General features: G+C 41.7%; 1 protein-coding gene across 3 annotated transcripts in view; it reads left to right on the top strand.

Moving 5' to 3' along the window:
• ARHGAP18 (Rho GTPase activating protein 18) overlaps positions 1-17,319 on the top strand; it is a 99,896-nt gene that overhangs the window by 56,544 nt on the left and 26,033 nt on the right. For all 3 annotated transcript variants that reach the window (XM_031054081.2, XM_034061014.1, XM_034061013.1), the window contains exons 2-5: positions 319-515; positions 2,834-3,069; positions 5,737-5,809; positions 15,693-15,862. In XM_031054081.2, coding sequence (XP_030909941.1) covers positions 319-515; positions 2,834-3,069; positions 5,737-5,809; positions 15,693-15,862 — 676 coding nt within the window. The remainder of the gene's footprint in view (positions 1-318; positions 516-2,833; positions 3,070-5,736; positions 5,810-15,692; positions 15,863-17,319) is intronic.

Below are 17,319 nucleotides of genomic sequence, written 5' to 3'. Positions count from 1 at the left end.
AGATACATACCATGAAGTTTATGGAACTGACTGTTGTGAGCTGAATTAGAAGTTTGGTGTAAGTAGTATTACTAGAACTTGGGTTCATGATTTCCTGTTCGATACAGACCCCTGTGCTGTTCCAAATTGGGAGATATGTATAACAGGAATAGTAAATTAAAAATACATTCCAGATTTTAAAAGTAATTTCTAGTATCTTGTTTTGTTTGTTGACAGAATTGTGCTTTGACACAATCACTAACTGCCATCACAGATATATTAATATATCCTGTATCTTAAAATGCTAATCAGGAAATGCTCTTTGGTTTATGCTTATAGCCGTCGGTCTGGCCAGTATACAATGAACCATGACCATTCCAAGACCCCTGATGGAGCATCATTTGACCGCTCAGGATCCCAGGACTCCTTGGATGAATTGTCTATGGATGACTACTGGAAAGAACTTGAAAACATCCATGAAACCAGAGGAAATAATCATGAAGAACGAGTAGCACTTGTAGTGAAAGAGCCAGATGGTAATTAAATCAGTTCTTGTGAATGATCATCAGTTTGCTGATTTTAGGGATTTTTCTTATTTCAAGATATTAAGTCTTATTTCAAGATGGCACCCACCAAACACGCTTTAATCAAAAAGGAGGTCACTCTGCTACTCTGTTGAACATCCACTTTGAAAATTCTGTTGTCTCTAATGCGAATCACCAGAAACAGGCAGTGGCCTGCAATAGAATGTTATCAGATATAAATAGAAAGCTGTTTTTCCTTTAAATGGTATTTGCAGAACATCAGAAAGGCACCTGTACTTGCAAATCACAATTGAAACTTTATTTGTAGTTTGCTGTTATACTAACTTAACCCTTTCATTCTTTGTGTGCGTTGTTCATTGTTGTAGCTATTGTGGACAGAAACCTCACGCTTTAGAAGACAAGCCAATGATTAACCGGTTTTAAGTTTAGTGAGTAACTTTCTATGCTTGTAACTACTGTAACTGTTCAGTTATATTACTTTTGTTTCTCAGAAGCATCAATTATGGGCCACTCCTGAGGGAATGATCTTCAAAGAAATTGGGCAATTTCTTTGTTTTTCTTGTCCTATTAGAAAAAAAGAGGAGTAACATCCTTAATTCCACCCTTCTCTCAAAGATTATTTTTTAGCAATGTAGTATCTGCCTCTCTTCTATTCTTACAAGAGGCCCACAGTCTCTTGTAAATGATTACAAAATTAAAATGGTGAGTTTTGCTTTTTGGCATGGCCTCTACATAAGCGAGAAGAATGTGCTTCATTAGGTTTCAAAGGGATTTGCACTTCTGCCTCCCTAAGCGTTTTGAAACATCACTGCTATTTACAAGTGCTCTGAAGGCGGTAGCAGCCTGGCTTCTGAAGAAAGTAGCAAAGCTCTGAGCCCATGTGCCTGGGAAGCAGGACATCTGACAGAGCGGTGAGGCTTTCTCCTGTGAAGCAATGTTCATTGTTCTGCAGCACATGAGCCCCCAGCTCAGTGGTGCTGCTATGCTTTCAGGCTCTGCACTCCAAACCCCACCATTTCCTTTTTTATTTATATATAGGCTTCTTCCCCCTAGTTACCACTCTAGCTTGAGCTGCTAATTCTGGCATGAAGCCTCAGTGAGTCAGCACAGTTAAGTTGATCAGCCTGAGCAGATGTTGCTCTGCCCTGCATCTTGCCTAATGTGCAGCACCTCTTGGGGGAACAAGTATTCCTTGGGAGTTGTGTGACACTGCATGTGGCTGATGGACCTGCCCAGGTGGGGGCTTGCTTGAGATACAGCCATGCAACCACAAGGCAGGGGAGAGATGAGAAACATCTTGCTTACATGTGCTTGGGAGAATGAGTGTAACCCTTCTTTCCAGCCCTAATAACAAAACCTGAGAGAGTTTTGTGAGAGGCTCAGGATTTGGATGCACAACCATAGTAAAATTAATACTTAAAACGTAGTGTCTGTTTTTTGAATGTTGATACTCAGGGACCCACTTGAATGTGCACTGGGCACTGTGGGAAACTGCAGTAAATAATGAAGTTGACGTGTCACTTTTGGAGTACTTTTAGATACCTGATAAATGGAAATGTTGCTTGAATGTTGGCAGAGAGGGTTGTTAGCATTCAGATCAAGCTTGGCTGCTACAGACAGACCTTATTGCTTTAAAGTATCATTAGAGATACTGATTTCAGAAGCAGAAGTTTTGCCATCAGTGATGGTATTTAATAACTTTCTCCCCTTTCATGTGCAGTGATCTGTCAGTAAAGGATACCTTATCAACTATAAGGCTAAAGCAACAATTGTTTTGTGGGCTGTCAGTAGGCTGGAGACCATGTCATAAGAACTGATTAAAAAATAGCATTAAGGTGACTCCTGTAGTCTAGTTTGTCCTTCATTAAAGTGAGCTAGTGAAGACCTGTAGGATTAATGAGAAAAGTGGGTAGAACTCTGTCAGTAAGGGAGCTAAGAGATTGAGCACTGGACTAAGAATCAATGAAGCAGCAATGATCAGAGGCTTTCAGGCTTCCCCATGCACATTTATATCTAGATACATTTATGAAATATGATTTAATGAAAGTGCTGTAGGTTATTATAAAGATTGTCCCATGGCAGTCTGCATTGGATTAAGTATTTTGATAGCTTTGATATCATGTTAACCCTTTTGAAGCTCTTTAGAAACAATAGGCTATTTCCAAGTCATGAAAGTCATGATAGTTCTTAACTGTGTATCCTGTAGTACTTGCCGTGTGAACTGCATTGACTTTATCATGTCATTAACATCCAGTGCACTAACAATACTCAAAACACAATGTTTATGCCTTTCTCTTGGCCTTACTCAGAGGGAGAACTGGAAGAAGAATGGCTGAAGGAAGCAGGTCTTTCAAATCTGTTTGGTGAGAGCTCTGGCGACTCCCTGGAAAGCGTGGTGTTTCTGTCCACACTGACCCGAACCCAGAGGGCAGCGGTAGAAAAGCGAGTAGAAACTGTCACACAAACCATGAGGAAAAAAAACAAACATCACCAGATTCCTGATGTCAGAGATATCTTCAGGCTCCAGGATGACTCAAAGGGAAAAGTAGGTTCCTGATCATCATTTGGTTTGATGCTGACAGAAAGAAGGGAGGGACATGTATGGGTGCGGGGAGAGGAGGGGGATGCACAGGCACAAAAGGTGTATTTCCAGATTTCTGTCTAACTTACATGAAATTAAGTACTCTTAGTATGTAGAAAGAATTATGTATATTGGCCTTGAATTAATTAAAGGTGATGATGAATAAAACAACCACTCCATGGTAAGGTTATTAATAGGAATTAATTTTAATGCAGAAGCAAAACTGACAACCATCACCCAAAAAGCTACCAAAAGCCCACTTTCATCTTTGGGTGATAGTGCTGCACAACCCTCCTTATGGGTCTGCTGGAAAGGGGCCAGTACTTCTTACTGGTGCTCTTGTTTCTTTTCCCTTTCTTTTTTTTTTTCTCCAAAGATGAAGATAAAAAGGGACATCAGCCTGACCTCATCTGTTTTGGGTAGGTCTTTTGTGCCTGTCACCTGGTGACTTAGGCCCCATGCTAACTCCCAGGGCCTGTCTGTGTCATTAAAGTTTATGTTGGAAGTTGCTCTGACAGGTCTTGAGAAGGGTCCTTGTTCCCTCACATGGGGTATTGAATGGAAGAGTTCCTCTCTCATACACAGGAAGGGGGAAGGAAGGGAAATGGAGTCTAAGATTAGAATTCCTCTTCTGTGGAGAAGTGTTGTGTCCTGTCTGCCCTTCCCAAAGCAACGAGATCTTCAGCTGTAGCAAGACCCTGACCAGATGGAAGTACATAGCTAGCTTACCTGACCTCAGCCCCATCCCTTGTTCTTGCTGCTGCTGTTCAGTGCAGTGGCAGCAATGGGAAATTTTGAGGAGGTTTAACTTTCTTCTTTCCCTGAAAGCTTCCCCTCCTTAAGCAACTCCTTTCAAATTCAATAGAGGTGAAATGTAGTGGGGGTAGTTTGGAAGCTCAAATGTATGTTCTGGAGGCACAACTTTCCTTTTACTGTTCCGCTTTGCATGTGGTTACAGAAGGGATATTAACTGCATCAAAGCTTTCTGGGATCTGATTTGGAGCTATACCTAAAAATTACAAGATCTAATAGCAAAGAAATTTAAGTAAAATATTACATAGTTTAAAGCAGTATAATTTCCCTTTCAAGTATATTGTTTCAGTAAAGCACAAGAAATACTCATGTTCCTGCGTTTACACATTGTAATGTTTGAAAATCATGTCACAGAGTTCAGTAGACTTACATGTCTCTTAAACTATGTTTTGATATTGATGACATCAAGGAGAAGTAATGCAAACAGCCAAATGTTTGTAACTATTAGAATATTTATTAAATATAGAAATAACTGGAGAGGGGCGAGGGGGGAGCCTTCTAAACCTGTCTTCTTGACTGAAATAAATACAAGTGTAGGCCCTCAAACTGCATTTTTCTCTCCAAAGCTTGATAATTATTCAGAAAGCATTGCTTGCGGTTATTCATCTAATCTCTGACAGAAATCCTGTAGTGAAGTAGCTTCTACAACCTCCCTAAGTAACTTTTCTCAGTGCTTTGTTACTTTCCCATCATAAGAAAGCTCTTTATGCAACAAAAGAGGACTGAAGCCATCTGCAGCTGTATGAAGTCATTCCAGTTTAATAATACCCTTTGAAAATCATGTAACCTCCTTCACCTGGAGGAAAGCAGGAGGAAAGGTAAAACAATAGTGTTGATGTTTTCCATCAATGCAGCAACTGTGTTGATGTTTCTCCTAAATTTCCTGCCATATTCCCAGAGAGAAGCTAGACTTTTGGTGCCTTGACAGCTTTCCATTCTTCTGCTCTGTGAAACAGTAATGATTTTTTGGGTAGTCATGCTATCTTCTTCCACCTCTCGATTTTCTTGATTAAAAACCAAATAATAAGTATACAGATTTGTGTTGGTAGGAGAAATCTTTAAAACTTTACTATATTTTTTTTTCTTAGTAAGTATGGAGTTTTAAAGTGCTTGAGTAAAATACAATCAGAAATCCAGGATGCTAAACAATCATTGTTGAGTTGCCAAAAAGGTAATAAAAATAATATGTGGGTAAAAGCGTATATGGGTATAGATTTTATGCATGTTGTCAAATAGTTTTTTTCTGTAGTAGGTGTCATCCAGTTCATAGAATGTGCAAAAATCTTGAGACTAGGTAGAAAGAAGAAGATGGTTTAAAACCTTTCCTGTTCTGTTGTTTCTTTGAAGTGCCCTGGTTTTGCTGTTGGGAAACTAAGCTGTAAGCACAGATATTAACATCAGGCCACCCTGCAAAAGGATTGGGGTTGCCCTGTAGGGGAGGCAACCATGTAAGATTTTCCAAGAGGAAGGGATTTGGACAGTCAGTCAAAAGTCGCCTCCAGATTCCTTTTCCATATCTTCCCAGTGCAAGCTGTGGCTTCAGCTCAAAGACTACATTTTCTTATTTGCAGCTCTGGAAAATTAAATATTATGCCCATTTAACCTTTTAGGAAGAGGGAGATTGGGCTTTTTTAATTACCTAGATTTCAGATCCCCTTAGAATTTGGCAAAGGGTTTTCTACTGAAACACACAGGTGTGCTTCTGTATACACCTGAATTGCAGGAGTATGTGTTTGAATACTGTGCAGAATTCAAAGGAGTTTCTACAACCATGCATTTGTTTTTTGTAGGCATGCCTATTTATTGTTCCTTTCTTAGGTGTGTGATGGAAATGAACCCTCAACCATGAGAACAAGTGAAACCAAAAATGAAATGCAAGATGGAACAAAAGGTAATGCCAAACAACTCTTTTTTTTGGGGGGGGAGGGGGGGTTGGTGCGGGTTTTTTTGTTTGTTTATGTTTATGTGGTTTTCACCTTCCTTTTGGCCTGTCCAGTTTTCAAGTAACTTTTCAGCAAACGAAAATGAAATTCTTATGAGAAACCTGTTCTGGCCTGCATTGTAGTGTAAAAGTTGTAAGTGTGGCTGTAGAAAGCATCCTTTGAGCCATTTGGGAAATTTTGTTTGTTAGCAGTGATCATCTTGTAATTGAGTCATCGGAGAGAAGTCTCCTTTCACAGCTTATGCTTAGGTCTTTCCTGATCCTTAATTTATCCCTTCTGGTTTATCTCTGCTCTACAGTACAGGAAATGAACAGCATACGTAAGCTGTTCAAAGACAAATGGACTGTAAACATAAAAAAAAAACAAAAACAAAAAACCAACCCTAAACTGAGAGCTGGCTATATATCTTTAGCTCAAAATGAAAGGAAAACAGGGATGGAAGAAAAACATTTTTTGCCTTTTTAAGAAAAACTGAAATGAAATAGCATTCTGCCGGTGCAGGATGGGGTTGTGTTTCAGCAGCATGTGATTACACAAAAGGGTTGCAGTACCCATGTAAGATCCCTCTCACTGTCAGGTAGATCAGAGCATCACAGAAGTCCTTCTGATTCAAGAGTTTCTATTTTAAAATCCTGCATTCTTTGTATGTTGTTTTTGTTTGTTTCTTTGTGGGTTTTTTTTTGTTGTTGTTGATTTTTAATTTGATTTTTTTGTTTGTTTTTTTGTGGTTTTTTATTTGGTTTTATTTTTTAGTTCTTCCAGGGAACTGGATAGCACATAGGTGTTACACTGAAGCTATAGTCACTTAAATAGGCAGTCAGGCAGATCAGGTTCCCCTGTGCAAGCTACTTACCTGTAATTAAGCCATTGAATAAAATTCTGCTCCACTTCTAGAATACTGACCAGTAGTAGTCTGGAAAAATTGTTACTTTAGGATTAGACTTAGAAAACAGCACCAGACAATACCAGATGTGCATGGTGGTTGAAGTGGAGAGATGAATATATACCAGCCCAGAATATTACTTGATCTGTGTTTCCAGAAGTGCTGTTAATCCTTCCCTCTCAGCAAACCTCACTCCAGTAAGAAGAATAAAAAAACTGGGAGGCCTGCCAGACTGCTGGTTCAGCACAAGGGAAGGAAGAGATGCCTGGTGCTTGTGTCAGTAAACTGCACTGTAGGATTCAGAGCTGGAAAATTACCAAACAATTATTACAGAGTTTTTATCACATCTGGTTCTTTTTTCCAGTGGCCCTTATGAACTTTTTAGAAATGGGAAGTTGTGAAAGCCAAATCCCATATGTTAGCTCTGCTCAGCATGGCTTGCAATGTGGATGGCAAATGCAGCCTGCTTACATCCTGGTACACTTCTGCTCTTGTCAACATGCTAAAGCGGGCTCTGCTCCCAGGGATGGAACAGAAGGAAAAGATCACTTCAATTTGCAGTCAGACCATGGAAATTTGGTTGTGTTAAAAGCACTCCACCTGTTTCAGTGCTGTGCTGTGATCTTTCCTTCAGAATGATGGGCATATTAGAGTTACACAAACAGTGAATGAATTTATGGCAAAAAGTGAACAGTGCCTGATATTGCAGAGATACTAAATATTTATGAAATCCAAATACATTATTTTGAAATGGAAACTCTCTTTGGCAGAGAAATAATACTGGTTTTACCTGAAAAAAATGTCTCAGACATTATAAAAAAATCCAAAGCTTAAACTGAAATGTCTTAAAACTGTTAGAGTGAATTACTCTGGCCCTTCTCCAAAGGTGATGGCTCTGTTCCTAATTTGGTATTTGAATGCTTCATTCCCAACTGCTTCCACCAGACTGAGGATGATAATGGTTTGCCCTTAGAGTGTACACGGGTTGTGTGAACCTGTGCTCACAGCTCCTTTCTTGCCAATCTGAGACACCTTTTTTCTTGCTTAAATGATGTAAGCAGATGCAAGGAATAATATGAAACCATTATATTTTTCTTCTTTTTCTGCCTGATCCTGCTCAAAGAGGATAGTTTGATGAGTTCCTAAGTTTTTTTTTGTTGTTGTTGTTTGTTGGTAGATGCATATTTGAGGTTTTGTGGAAGGACCCTCACTTACTGGCTTTAAGTTTCGTATAGGTACAGAATGTGTCTACAGGAAATTAAACGGAAATTCAGAATCATGTATTAAGCTGTCAAAAGACATTATTGCCTTAACAATCCATAATACTCACTAAACTCCTGCAAAGCTAGCAATATGTTCAACAGCTACGAAAGAGTAATAGTAATTCTCTTTTGATGCCTGTGAAAAGGAGTAAATAACTGTGTTGGTTGAGGTATCCCAAGAAATAAGAAGGAAAGAATAGGCAGATGAAAAGCTAAGTACTCATTAGCTTAAATGGAGAAACAGCAAAAGTCTATTTACTGCAAAGGACTGCAATTGTCCTGAACATACAGGATTAGGTACAAGGGAAGAATGTTAGATAAAACTTCTGTATGAAGGCAACCTCAAAGCATAATGATCTGGCAAACGAATGAAAGAATTGTGTGTCCTATGTGTAACATAAGGGGAAAGAACTGTAATGTTTGCTTCTTGGTAGGAAAAAGAAGACTGAAATGTGCTCATATTCATATAATTAAAGAATTAGTTTCTGCTTTTCATTTTACATGATAAATGAGGAATTTGTGGCTGGAGTGATAGGGTGTTAGTGGAAAGTTTACAAAGTTTTTTATTTTCTATTTAAAGTTATCCATGAATTAGCATTTTAGAGAAATGCTTTGTTAGTAAAAAAAGATAAATCAGCTGTTCTACTTTTCCAATTATAAATTAAGATCTATCAGCACAGCTCCATTGGGGTATACTCTAGATTCTCTAGCAAAAATAGGAAATAGCAAGGTTTATGGCTTCCGCTACGTCTATGTCTTATTAAAAAGAAACCCAAAATGTAACCCCTACCCCACTCCTGAAGAATTTCCATAATTTTATGTCATCTTTAAAGAGCACTGTGAACCAAAGAAGGGGTACGGGACTAACTACTGCAAAATGTGGTTTCCGCATCCTTATGGACAATGTTTACATTTTTCTGTATCACACTTGCATTTGTTTCATGAAATACTGCATTGTAGCTGGCAAGTTGGCAGAATATCAAACCTGCTTCCTCTTACAGCTGCTTCCTTATTAATGAATGCACAACAATAGGACCAGGGCTATATACAACCCCACAGAAACTCCACACAACAGCATTTCCAGACCTTCAAAAACACAGCAGCGAACAGAGTGGGCAAACAGAGTGGGTCGAGGCAGTTTGTGCAGGCAGGCGAGCGGGATAACCGCCTCATCGAGAGGACTCGCTTGGAGCGCAGGAGGAGGAAGGAGTGCTTGTTTGTGTGGAGAGACGTAGACAGATCGATCGACCAGATCATGGTTACAACACGATCAAAAGCAGTATTGAGTAATAATGTGGATATCCAGACTGAGCCTTCCTGCAGACATACGGCCGTGCAGCTCTCTGGCTGCAGCGAATGCCTGAGCCTGGCACTTGTATTGGAGGGAGCCAGTGACACTGCTTGTGTTCGCTGTGAGCAAATAAATGATCTGCTCAGGCAGGTGGTTGAACTGAGGGAGGAGGTAGAAAGGTTGAGAGCCATCAGAGAACGCAAAAGTGAAATGGATTGGTGGAGCCACACCCTAAGGCAGGGGCACAGGGAAGTGGTTGAACAAATGATGGATCCCCTTCCCTCCTACCGTCAGACAGAAGGAGAGAACTTAAGGGACAAGGATGTATGGAGGGAGGTCCCTCCTTGGAGTGGTAAGCGAAAACCCTCACAATCCCTTCCTCCTTCCCAGTTGCCCTTGAATAACAGGTATGAGGTCTTGGGACTACAGGGCCAGGTAAATGGAGATGGAGAGGTACATCTATCTAGTGAGTCACCTAGGGCTTGTCACTCACCCCCATGACTTAGAACTTCCCCAACCAAGAAGAAAAGAAGAGTAATTGTGGTGGGTGACTCCCGTCTGAGAGGAACAGAAGGGCCCATTTGTCGACCGGATCCATCCCACAGGGAAGTCTGCTGCTTACCTGGGGCTTGGATTAGAGATGTTAAAAAGAAACTCTCTGATCTGGTGAAGCCCTCTGACTACTACCCGCTGCTGGTTTTTCAGGTTGGCAATAATGAAATTATTATAAGGAGGGCAAGGGCAATGAAGAGAGATTTCAGGGCCCTGGGATGGCTGGTTAAAGGGTCTGGAGCGCAAGTGGTGTTTGCCTCCATACCTGTTACAAGCAATGGTGAAGAGATAAATAGGAAGTTTGCAGATTAATGTATGGCTACGTGACTGGTGCCAAAGGCAGGGTTTTGGGTTCTTCAATCATGGGCTGCTATATGAGACACCTGGTTTGCTGGTGGCAGGTGGGATACACCAGTCCCAGAGGGGGAAAAGGTTTTTGGGGCAGGAGTTAGCAGGGCTTATTGACAGGGCTTTAAACTAGATATGAAGGGGGGAGGGGATTTAACTGGGCCTGTTAGGGACAAGCCCAAGAGAAACGTGGTAGGGCTTGAAGGATGGTGGACTAGGGAGGACTATCAATCTATTGTTTAATTTGTGGGAAAGGATAGTTTAGACTCTGTCTTGCAGGTGAAAAAGGGTACTAGGGCAAGAGTTAGCAGAGCTCAGTCACAGAGCTTCAGGTTAGATTCAAAGTGTGAGGGAGTCGTAGCTGGGTTTGAACTAGTGGGGCATTGTTCTAGCATTAATGAAGACCAGAAGGCCTCCTGCCTCCCGAGAGTGCTGTCAGCGTGCTCTGCTTGCTCCCTGAAATGCCTGTACACCAATGCACGCAGCATGGGGAATAAACAGGAGAAGTTAGAAGTCTGTGTGCGGTCTAAAGGTTATGATCTGGTGGCAATTACAGAGACATGGTGGGACAGCTCACATGACTGGAATGTGCTCATGGATGGCTATGTCCTTTTTAGGAAAGATAGGTCAGCAAAGAGAGGTGATGGAGTTGCCCTTTATGTGAGAAAGTGACTAGAATGTATTGAGTTCTGTTCGGGGGCAGATGGGAAGCAAGTGGAATGTCTGTGGGTATGAATTAAGGGACAGACTGGTACAGGTGATACAGTTGTGGGGGTCTATTACAGACCTCCTGATCAGGACGAAGGAGTTGATGAGGCTTTCTACAGGCAACTGAAAGCAGCCTCGCAACTACGTGCCTTGGACCTCATGGGGGATTTTAACTACCCCAATATTTGCTGGAAGACTCACACAGCCAATCATTCACAGTCTAGGAGGTTCCTCCAGTGCATTGATGATAACTTATTAATGCAAATGGTGGACAAACCAACTAGGAGAGGAGCGCTGCTAGATTTAGTACTCACCAACAAGGAGGGTCTGGTTGAAGTGGTGATGGTCAATGGCAGCCTTGGCTGCAGTGACCATGAGATGGTGGAGTTTAGGATCCTGTGTGGGAGGAGTAGGATACCTAGCAAGGCCACAGTTCTGGATTTCCAAAGGGCCAACTTTGGCCTCTTCAATCAACTGCTAAGGGAAGTCTCATGGGAAAGGGTACTAGGTGGTAAAAGGGCTCAAGATAGTTGGTCAGCATTCAAGGACCACTTCTTCCAAGCTCAGGATCAGAGTGTCCCAATGGGTAGGAAATCAAGTAAGGGAGCTAGGAGACCAGTGTGGTTAAACAAGGAGCTGCTGGGCAAACTCAGAGTTGTTAGAGGATGTAGGGAGGCAATTAGGACAGCTAAGGCCTCCTTGGAAATTAATCTTGCTAGTCGGGCTAAGGACAATAGAAAGGACTTCTTCAAATACACAGAGAATAAAACTAACACAAGAGGCAATATAGGCCCACTGTTGAACGAGGTGGGTGCCCTGGAGACAGAGGATATAAGGAAGGCAGAGGTGTTGAATGCCTCCTTTGCCTCTGTCTTTACTCCTGCAGACTCTCCCCGGGACCCCAGATTCCTGTAGCCCCAGAAGGAGTCAGGACAAAGGAGGAGTTTGCTTTGGTAGATGAGGATTGGGTTAGGGATCAGCTATGCAATCTGGACATCTATAAATCGATTGGTCCAGATGGAATGCACCCACGGGTGCTGAGGGAGCTGGTGGAGGTCATTGCTAGGCCACTCTCCATCATCTTTGGTAAATCGTGGGAAACGGGAGAGATGCCTGAGGATTGGAGGATGGCAAATGTCACACCAGTCTATAAGAAGGGCAAGAAGGAGGACCCGGGTAATTATAGACCGGTCAGCCTTACCTCCATCCCTGGAAAGGTGATGGAACAACTTATTCTTGACACCATCTCTAGGCATATCAGCGATGAGGGGGTCATTAAGAACAGCCAACATGGTTTTACCAGGGGGAAGTCATGTTTGACCAACCTTACAGCCTTCTATGAGGAAGTAACTAGGTGGAGGGATGATGGTAGAGTGGTAGATGTGTTTTTTCTTGATTTCAGTAAGGCATTTGATACTGTCTCCCACAGCATTCTCATAGATAAGCTAAGGAAGTGTGGGCTTTACGATCAGGTAGTGAGGTGGATCATGAACTGGTTGAAAGGAAGAAGGCAGAGAGTTGTGGTCAAAGGGGCAGAATCTAACTGGAGGTCTGTGACTAGTGGAGTCCCTCAGGGGTCGGTGCTGGGACCAGTGCTGTTTAATATTTTCATCAACGACCTGGATGAGGGAACTGAGTGTACCCTCAGCAAGTTCGCTGATGACACTAAACTGGGAGGAGTGGCTGACACACCAGAAGGCTGTGTTGCCATTCAGCGAGACCTGGACAGGCTGGAGAGCTGGGTGGGGAGAAACTTGATGAAATTCAACAAGGACAAGTGTAGAGTCTTGCATCTGGGGAAGAACAACCCCATGTACCAGTACAGGTTGGGGGTTGACCTGCTGGAAAGGAGTGAAGGGGAAAGGGACGTGGGGGTCCTGGTGGATAGGAGGATGACCATGAGCCAGCAATGTGCCCTTGTGGCCAAGAAAGCAAATGGCATCCTAGGATGCATTAGAAAGGGTGTGGTTAGTAGGGCAAGAGAGGTTCTCCTCCCCCTCTACTCTGCCTTGGTGAGGCTGCGTCTGGAATATTGCATCCAGTTCTGGGCCCCTCAGTTCAAGAAGGACAGGGAATTGCTTGAAAGAGTCCAGCGCAGAGCTACAGAGATGATGAAGGGAGTGGAACACCTCCCTTATGAGGAGAGGCTGAGGGAGCTGGGTCTCTTTAGCTTGGAAAAGAGGAGACTGAGGGGTGACCTCATCAGTGTTTACAAATATGTAAAGGGTGGGTGTCAGGATGATGGAGCTAGGTTTTTTTCAGTGATATCCAGTGACAGGACAAGGGGCAATGGGTGTAAACTGGAGCATAGGAGGTTCCACATTAACATCAGAAAGAACTTTACTGTGAGAGTGACAGAGCACTGGAACAGGTTGCCCAGGGGAGTTGTGGAGTCTCCTGTGTTGGAGATATTCAAGGCCCGCCTGGACAAGTTCCTGTGTGATGTACTCTAGGTTACCCTGCTCTTGCAGGGGGGTTGGACTAGATGATCTTTCGAGGTCCCTTCCAACCCTTGGGATTCTGTGGTTCTGTGATTCTGTGACATCTGCTATACACAGCGCCTTCTTAGGATCAGAGGACTGAAACAGAAGCTACTGCTTGTTTGTTTGTTACCATCAGATCCCTCCCGGGCTGATAGGAAGCATGTAGGTCATGTATAGGCTACATTAGCATGACAAAAGACTTGGGGAGACTGGAACTGTTTTCCTTTAGTTTTGGCTTCATTAAAGAATTTATGTGATATATACAAATATACACACAGGGAAGCCAAAGATCAAAGCCAGGGATGAGTTTGACCTTGGATATGTTTGGTTACTGAGGTCTCATATGTCTCTCTGCCAAAAGGAGTAGCTCTAGTTTCAGGATCAGCTTTATCTTTAGCGTATGCCTCAGATGCCTTTCAGGGTCTATGGAAAGTGAGCAGAAGCCATTCTGGAAAGAGCAAGTGGTAACACACACAGTAGGCAAAATTTGCACATTATTCTATAGCGTTGCTTGGTTGCAAGTAGAGTCAAAGTATTGACTCAAATCCACCTTCCCTGTCTTGAAGTGTCTCAGCTCTGAATCAATTACATTGACGTGGGAGTGGTTGGGTAAAGCATTACGTGCTGCAGGAGAGTGGCTGTGATGGCTGCAGCCACTTGCTTATCAGATCCTCTGAGTTTGGTTCCAGCAGACTGAGGTTATTTTCAGGACTCACTCTAAATAATACCAGAGCCTAGTCTTGGTTTTGTGTCTTTCAGCTAGACATAGGTATGATTCAGAAAAAAAATCAGGTTGGTGGCGTTTTGTTTTTTTAAACTTGGTGCTTCATACGTTGTTTGGGTTGCGTGCTTGCAGCTCAGCTCTTTTGCAGGCCACTGAAAGTATCAGTGTAGAACAGCACTTCACTGGGGCCTTCTCCCTTACATCAGCCTATCTGCAGCCTTTCCCATTTGACCTTTCAAGGTCAGATGTTGTTGTACCTGTAACTGTTTTCTAGGAATTTTTCTCTGGCTTGAGGTAGCATAGTTATTGCAGGCCATACAAACATTTCCCACAGTGGTGTGAAGAAATTGATCTGTTACGTTACACAATATTCCTATACCAAATAATACGTGCTGCTCATGGTTTACCTCCTCAACTCATGTCCATTTCTGTCCCATGTTTTCCTGCACTTCTGTATGCTAGCTTTGACCAGGCTGCCGCCTCCTGTGGGTAGGAGTCAGTGACAGAATCATGGTCCCACTGAAATGAGCAGGATTGAATTGTTTGTTTGCCCTGTATTTAAGAAATCTGAGTTTCATCACATATACTTCCAAGATATTTGTAATGTCTTGTACAAGAAATCTAGTCCTGGATGTATCCTTTAAGGAGTACTATATCACAAGAGAGATGGAGGAGAGATCAGAACCTTTCTGTGACTAAATTGGCTTTGATGCTTTGTATTCAATAGTGTTATTTACGCTATAATTTTACCCTTGCTTCTTTCATTATATATTTTAACTTCCGACTGAAAAGCAATGGCTGATGTACTATGAAATTGAACTTTTCTAAAAGCAGAACTGCCTCTCATTTTTTTTCCTTCTGTGGTGTCATTTTGGTTGCTCTTTTTGGTTTTGTTTTTGGGTTTTTTTGGTTGGTTGGTTGAACCACAAAAAAAAGTTCTAAATTTGTCTAGTGTTCAATTCCTTTAAGGAACAACGAACAAAGAAAGAGAAGTAGGGCCTTTTTTGTGTACTCAGTCTTTCCCTGTATCATGGAAACATTTGCAAACAGTTTTTAGACTCTTCAGACTGAGGTGAGGACAGAAATGTCAGGACAAAGACATTATCTGTGTACTCCATGTTACTCTCAGATATTAATTAGTGCTTTGGATAATAGAGGAAACATTTTGTTTTGCTTTTGAAATTTTACCAACAGAAATAATTGCTGATTTGGTTGCAGGAAGTTACAGTTTTAGGGCTGGAAAGCATTTGATGGCAAGAAGTTCCTGATGCCAGAGCTGTTTGGGTCTGGAAGATTCTGGGAGTCTGTTGTTTGAGGTGGATTGCCTTATCTTTCCATAACATGGGAGAGAACCCCATGACTCAGCAGAGTTAGTCAAGAAAAACTACAAAAGCTGGACCTTTGTAAGAAGCTGAATTTTTAACAGGCATAAAAAAATGCAGAAATCAGTGAATTTGCAACCAGAAAGTCCATCCCTTGCACAGGATTAACTTCTGCTTGGTTTTAAACTTACTGTCATTCACTGCGTGGTCCTCAGTTGTACTGCTGTTGATTAGTAGGTTTTTTCACTCTGTTTTCAGGTCCAAAGTTCAGTCTTGGAACTGATGAGCAGAAGAGCCCGCTTGAAGACATGCCATCTTCGGACACTGACATCAATTTGGAGATATCTTTTTCAGAACAGGCAGCTAATTTCAAAGACAGCTCAGTAGGCAAAATGTGCAAGGGTGGAGGGGGTGACACTCTTCTCCCAGTAAGTGTTTCCTGCTTATCGTTTTCATTCTTTGTTTTTGCTTGTGGTGCTGTTTGCTTGATATTTATCTGATGGGGGGTAAATTAGATTTAGAAGAGCGTTGTCAGATCCAGCTTTATGGGAGATAGACCTTCTCAAGAAAACTGATTTTTGGGAATGGTATTCTCAGTAACATCGAAGCAACTACTTTTATGCCTATTTATGTCAGTGAATGGCAAAATGCACTCTGTGTAAGCAGTAATGCACTGGTAATATTAAGGTGGAATAGTGGCTTGATAATTGTACACAAAGTGTGTTCTTATGTCATTTGTTTACAGCTATTTTTCCTGTTTTCTGAGGTGAGATGCTTTACCCCTGTAATAAAAAGCTGTGTTGTCATTTAAAAAGGTTGGTGGATGCATGTAGAAACCTGGTACAGTTATCCAGTGCAGATAGGTATGGGATGAGAATGAAGAACAGAATGGTCTGTGGAGGTCTAGAGTCAAATGGCAGGGAAATAAGGTTTAGTTTGTGCTCAGTTTTTCTTTCCAACCATTAATTAAACAAGGCTCATTCTGAATGAATCCAAATAGAAAAGAAAATCCTCCCAGGCATTTTATTGTTGATCCTCAAGCATCTCTTTGAGGATCTTTCTCTATCTGACAGTTCGTGAACTTGCAGTTATGTATGACCTGTAAACTAATCACTGGCATGAAAAACATCTCTATTTTCTTTCCCCTAACAGTGTATGCAAACATGTCTGAGTAAACATAGTGTCTGAAGTAATAATGTTTCACAGTTCTTCAACCACTTAATCTATATAAGGACACGTGCAGTTCTTCAAATAGCAATTATCCCATGTATCCTAGTTTAAACATAATAAACCAGACACTAAGGGTGTTTGAGTCATGTTTCTCTAATGCAGGCTGTAACAAGGAAATGATAGCTATGCTTTAACTTCTGTATATATGCATATATATGCATAATACATCGTATAGAACATATATTAGCTAGACTTTTAGCCAGGCTTATGAAGGATTGCTCAAAGTCATGGCTATGGGATTTCTTCAGTTATAGAAGTGGTTGCAAAATGATAGGGAAAGTAAGGGAGTAACCTGTTTAAATCTACACTTTGTATTTGTTGCACCTTCCTCATTGGCAGCTATTTTAAAATATACATGTTTGTGCAAGTCAATGAAACCTCAAGGAGGGAAACTGACTGTATATCTACTATATTTAAATTATGTTTATGTTTCAGTATGTGCTCTTGTAGTCATGTACCATAACCACCCATTCATTCTTGCTGTCGCTGGGTTTGTACAGGATGAGAAGATAATTCTGGAGTATATCTTTCCGAACGGAAGAAAGTCTTGTCAGCCTTCCTGCTTTGAGTCATGCAAACCACTAATGTCATGCATAGGCAAGAGTCTTGCTTAGAAGCCTGCTGACAGAGTTAAAAAGCTCTATGAGCTAGGAAG

Source organism: Melopsittacus undulatus, chromosome 3 (genome assembly GCF_012275295.1).
Source record: "Melopsittacus undulatus isolate bMelUnd1 chromosome 3, bMelUnd1.mat.Z, whole genome shotgun sequence".
Taxonomy (NCBI): Eukaryota; Metazoa; Chordata; class Aves; order Psittaciformes; family Psittaculidae; genus Melopsittacus; species Melopsittacus undulatus.
Note: the sequence above shows the minus strand (reverse complement) of the source record. Positions and strands in the feature narration are given on the sequence as shown.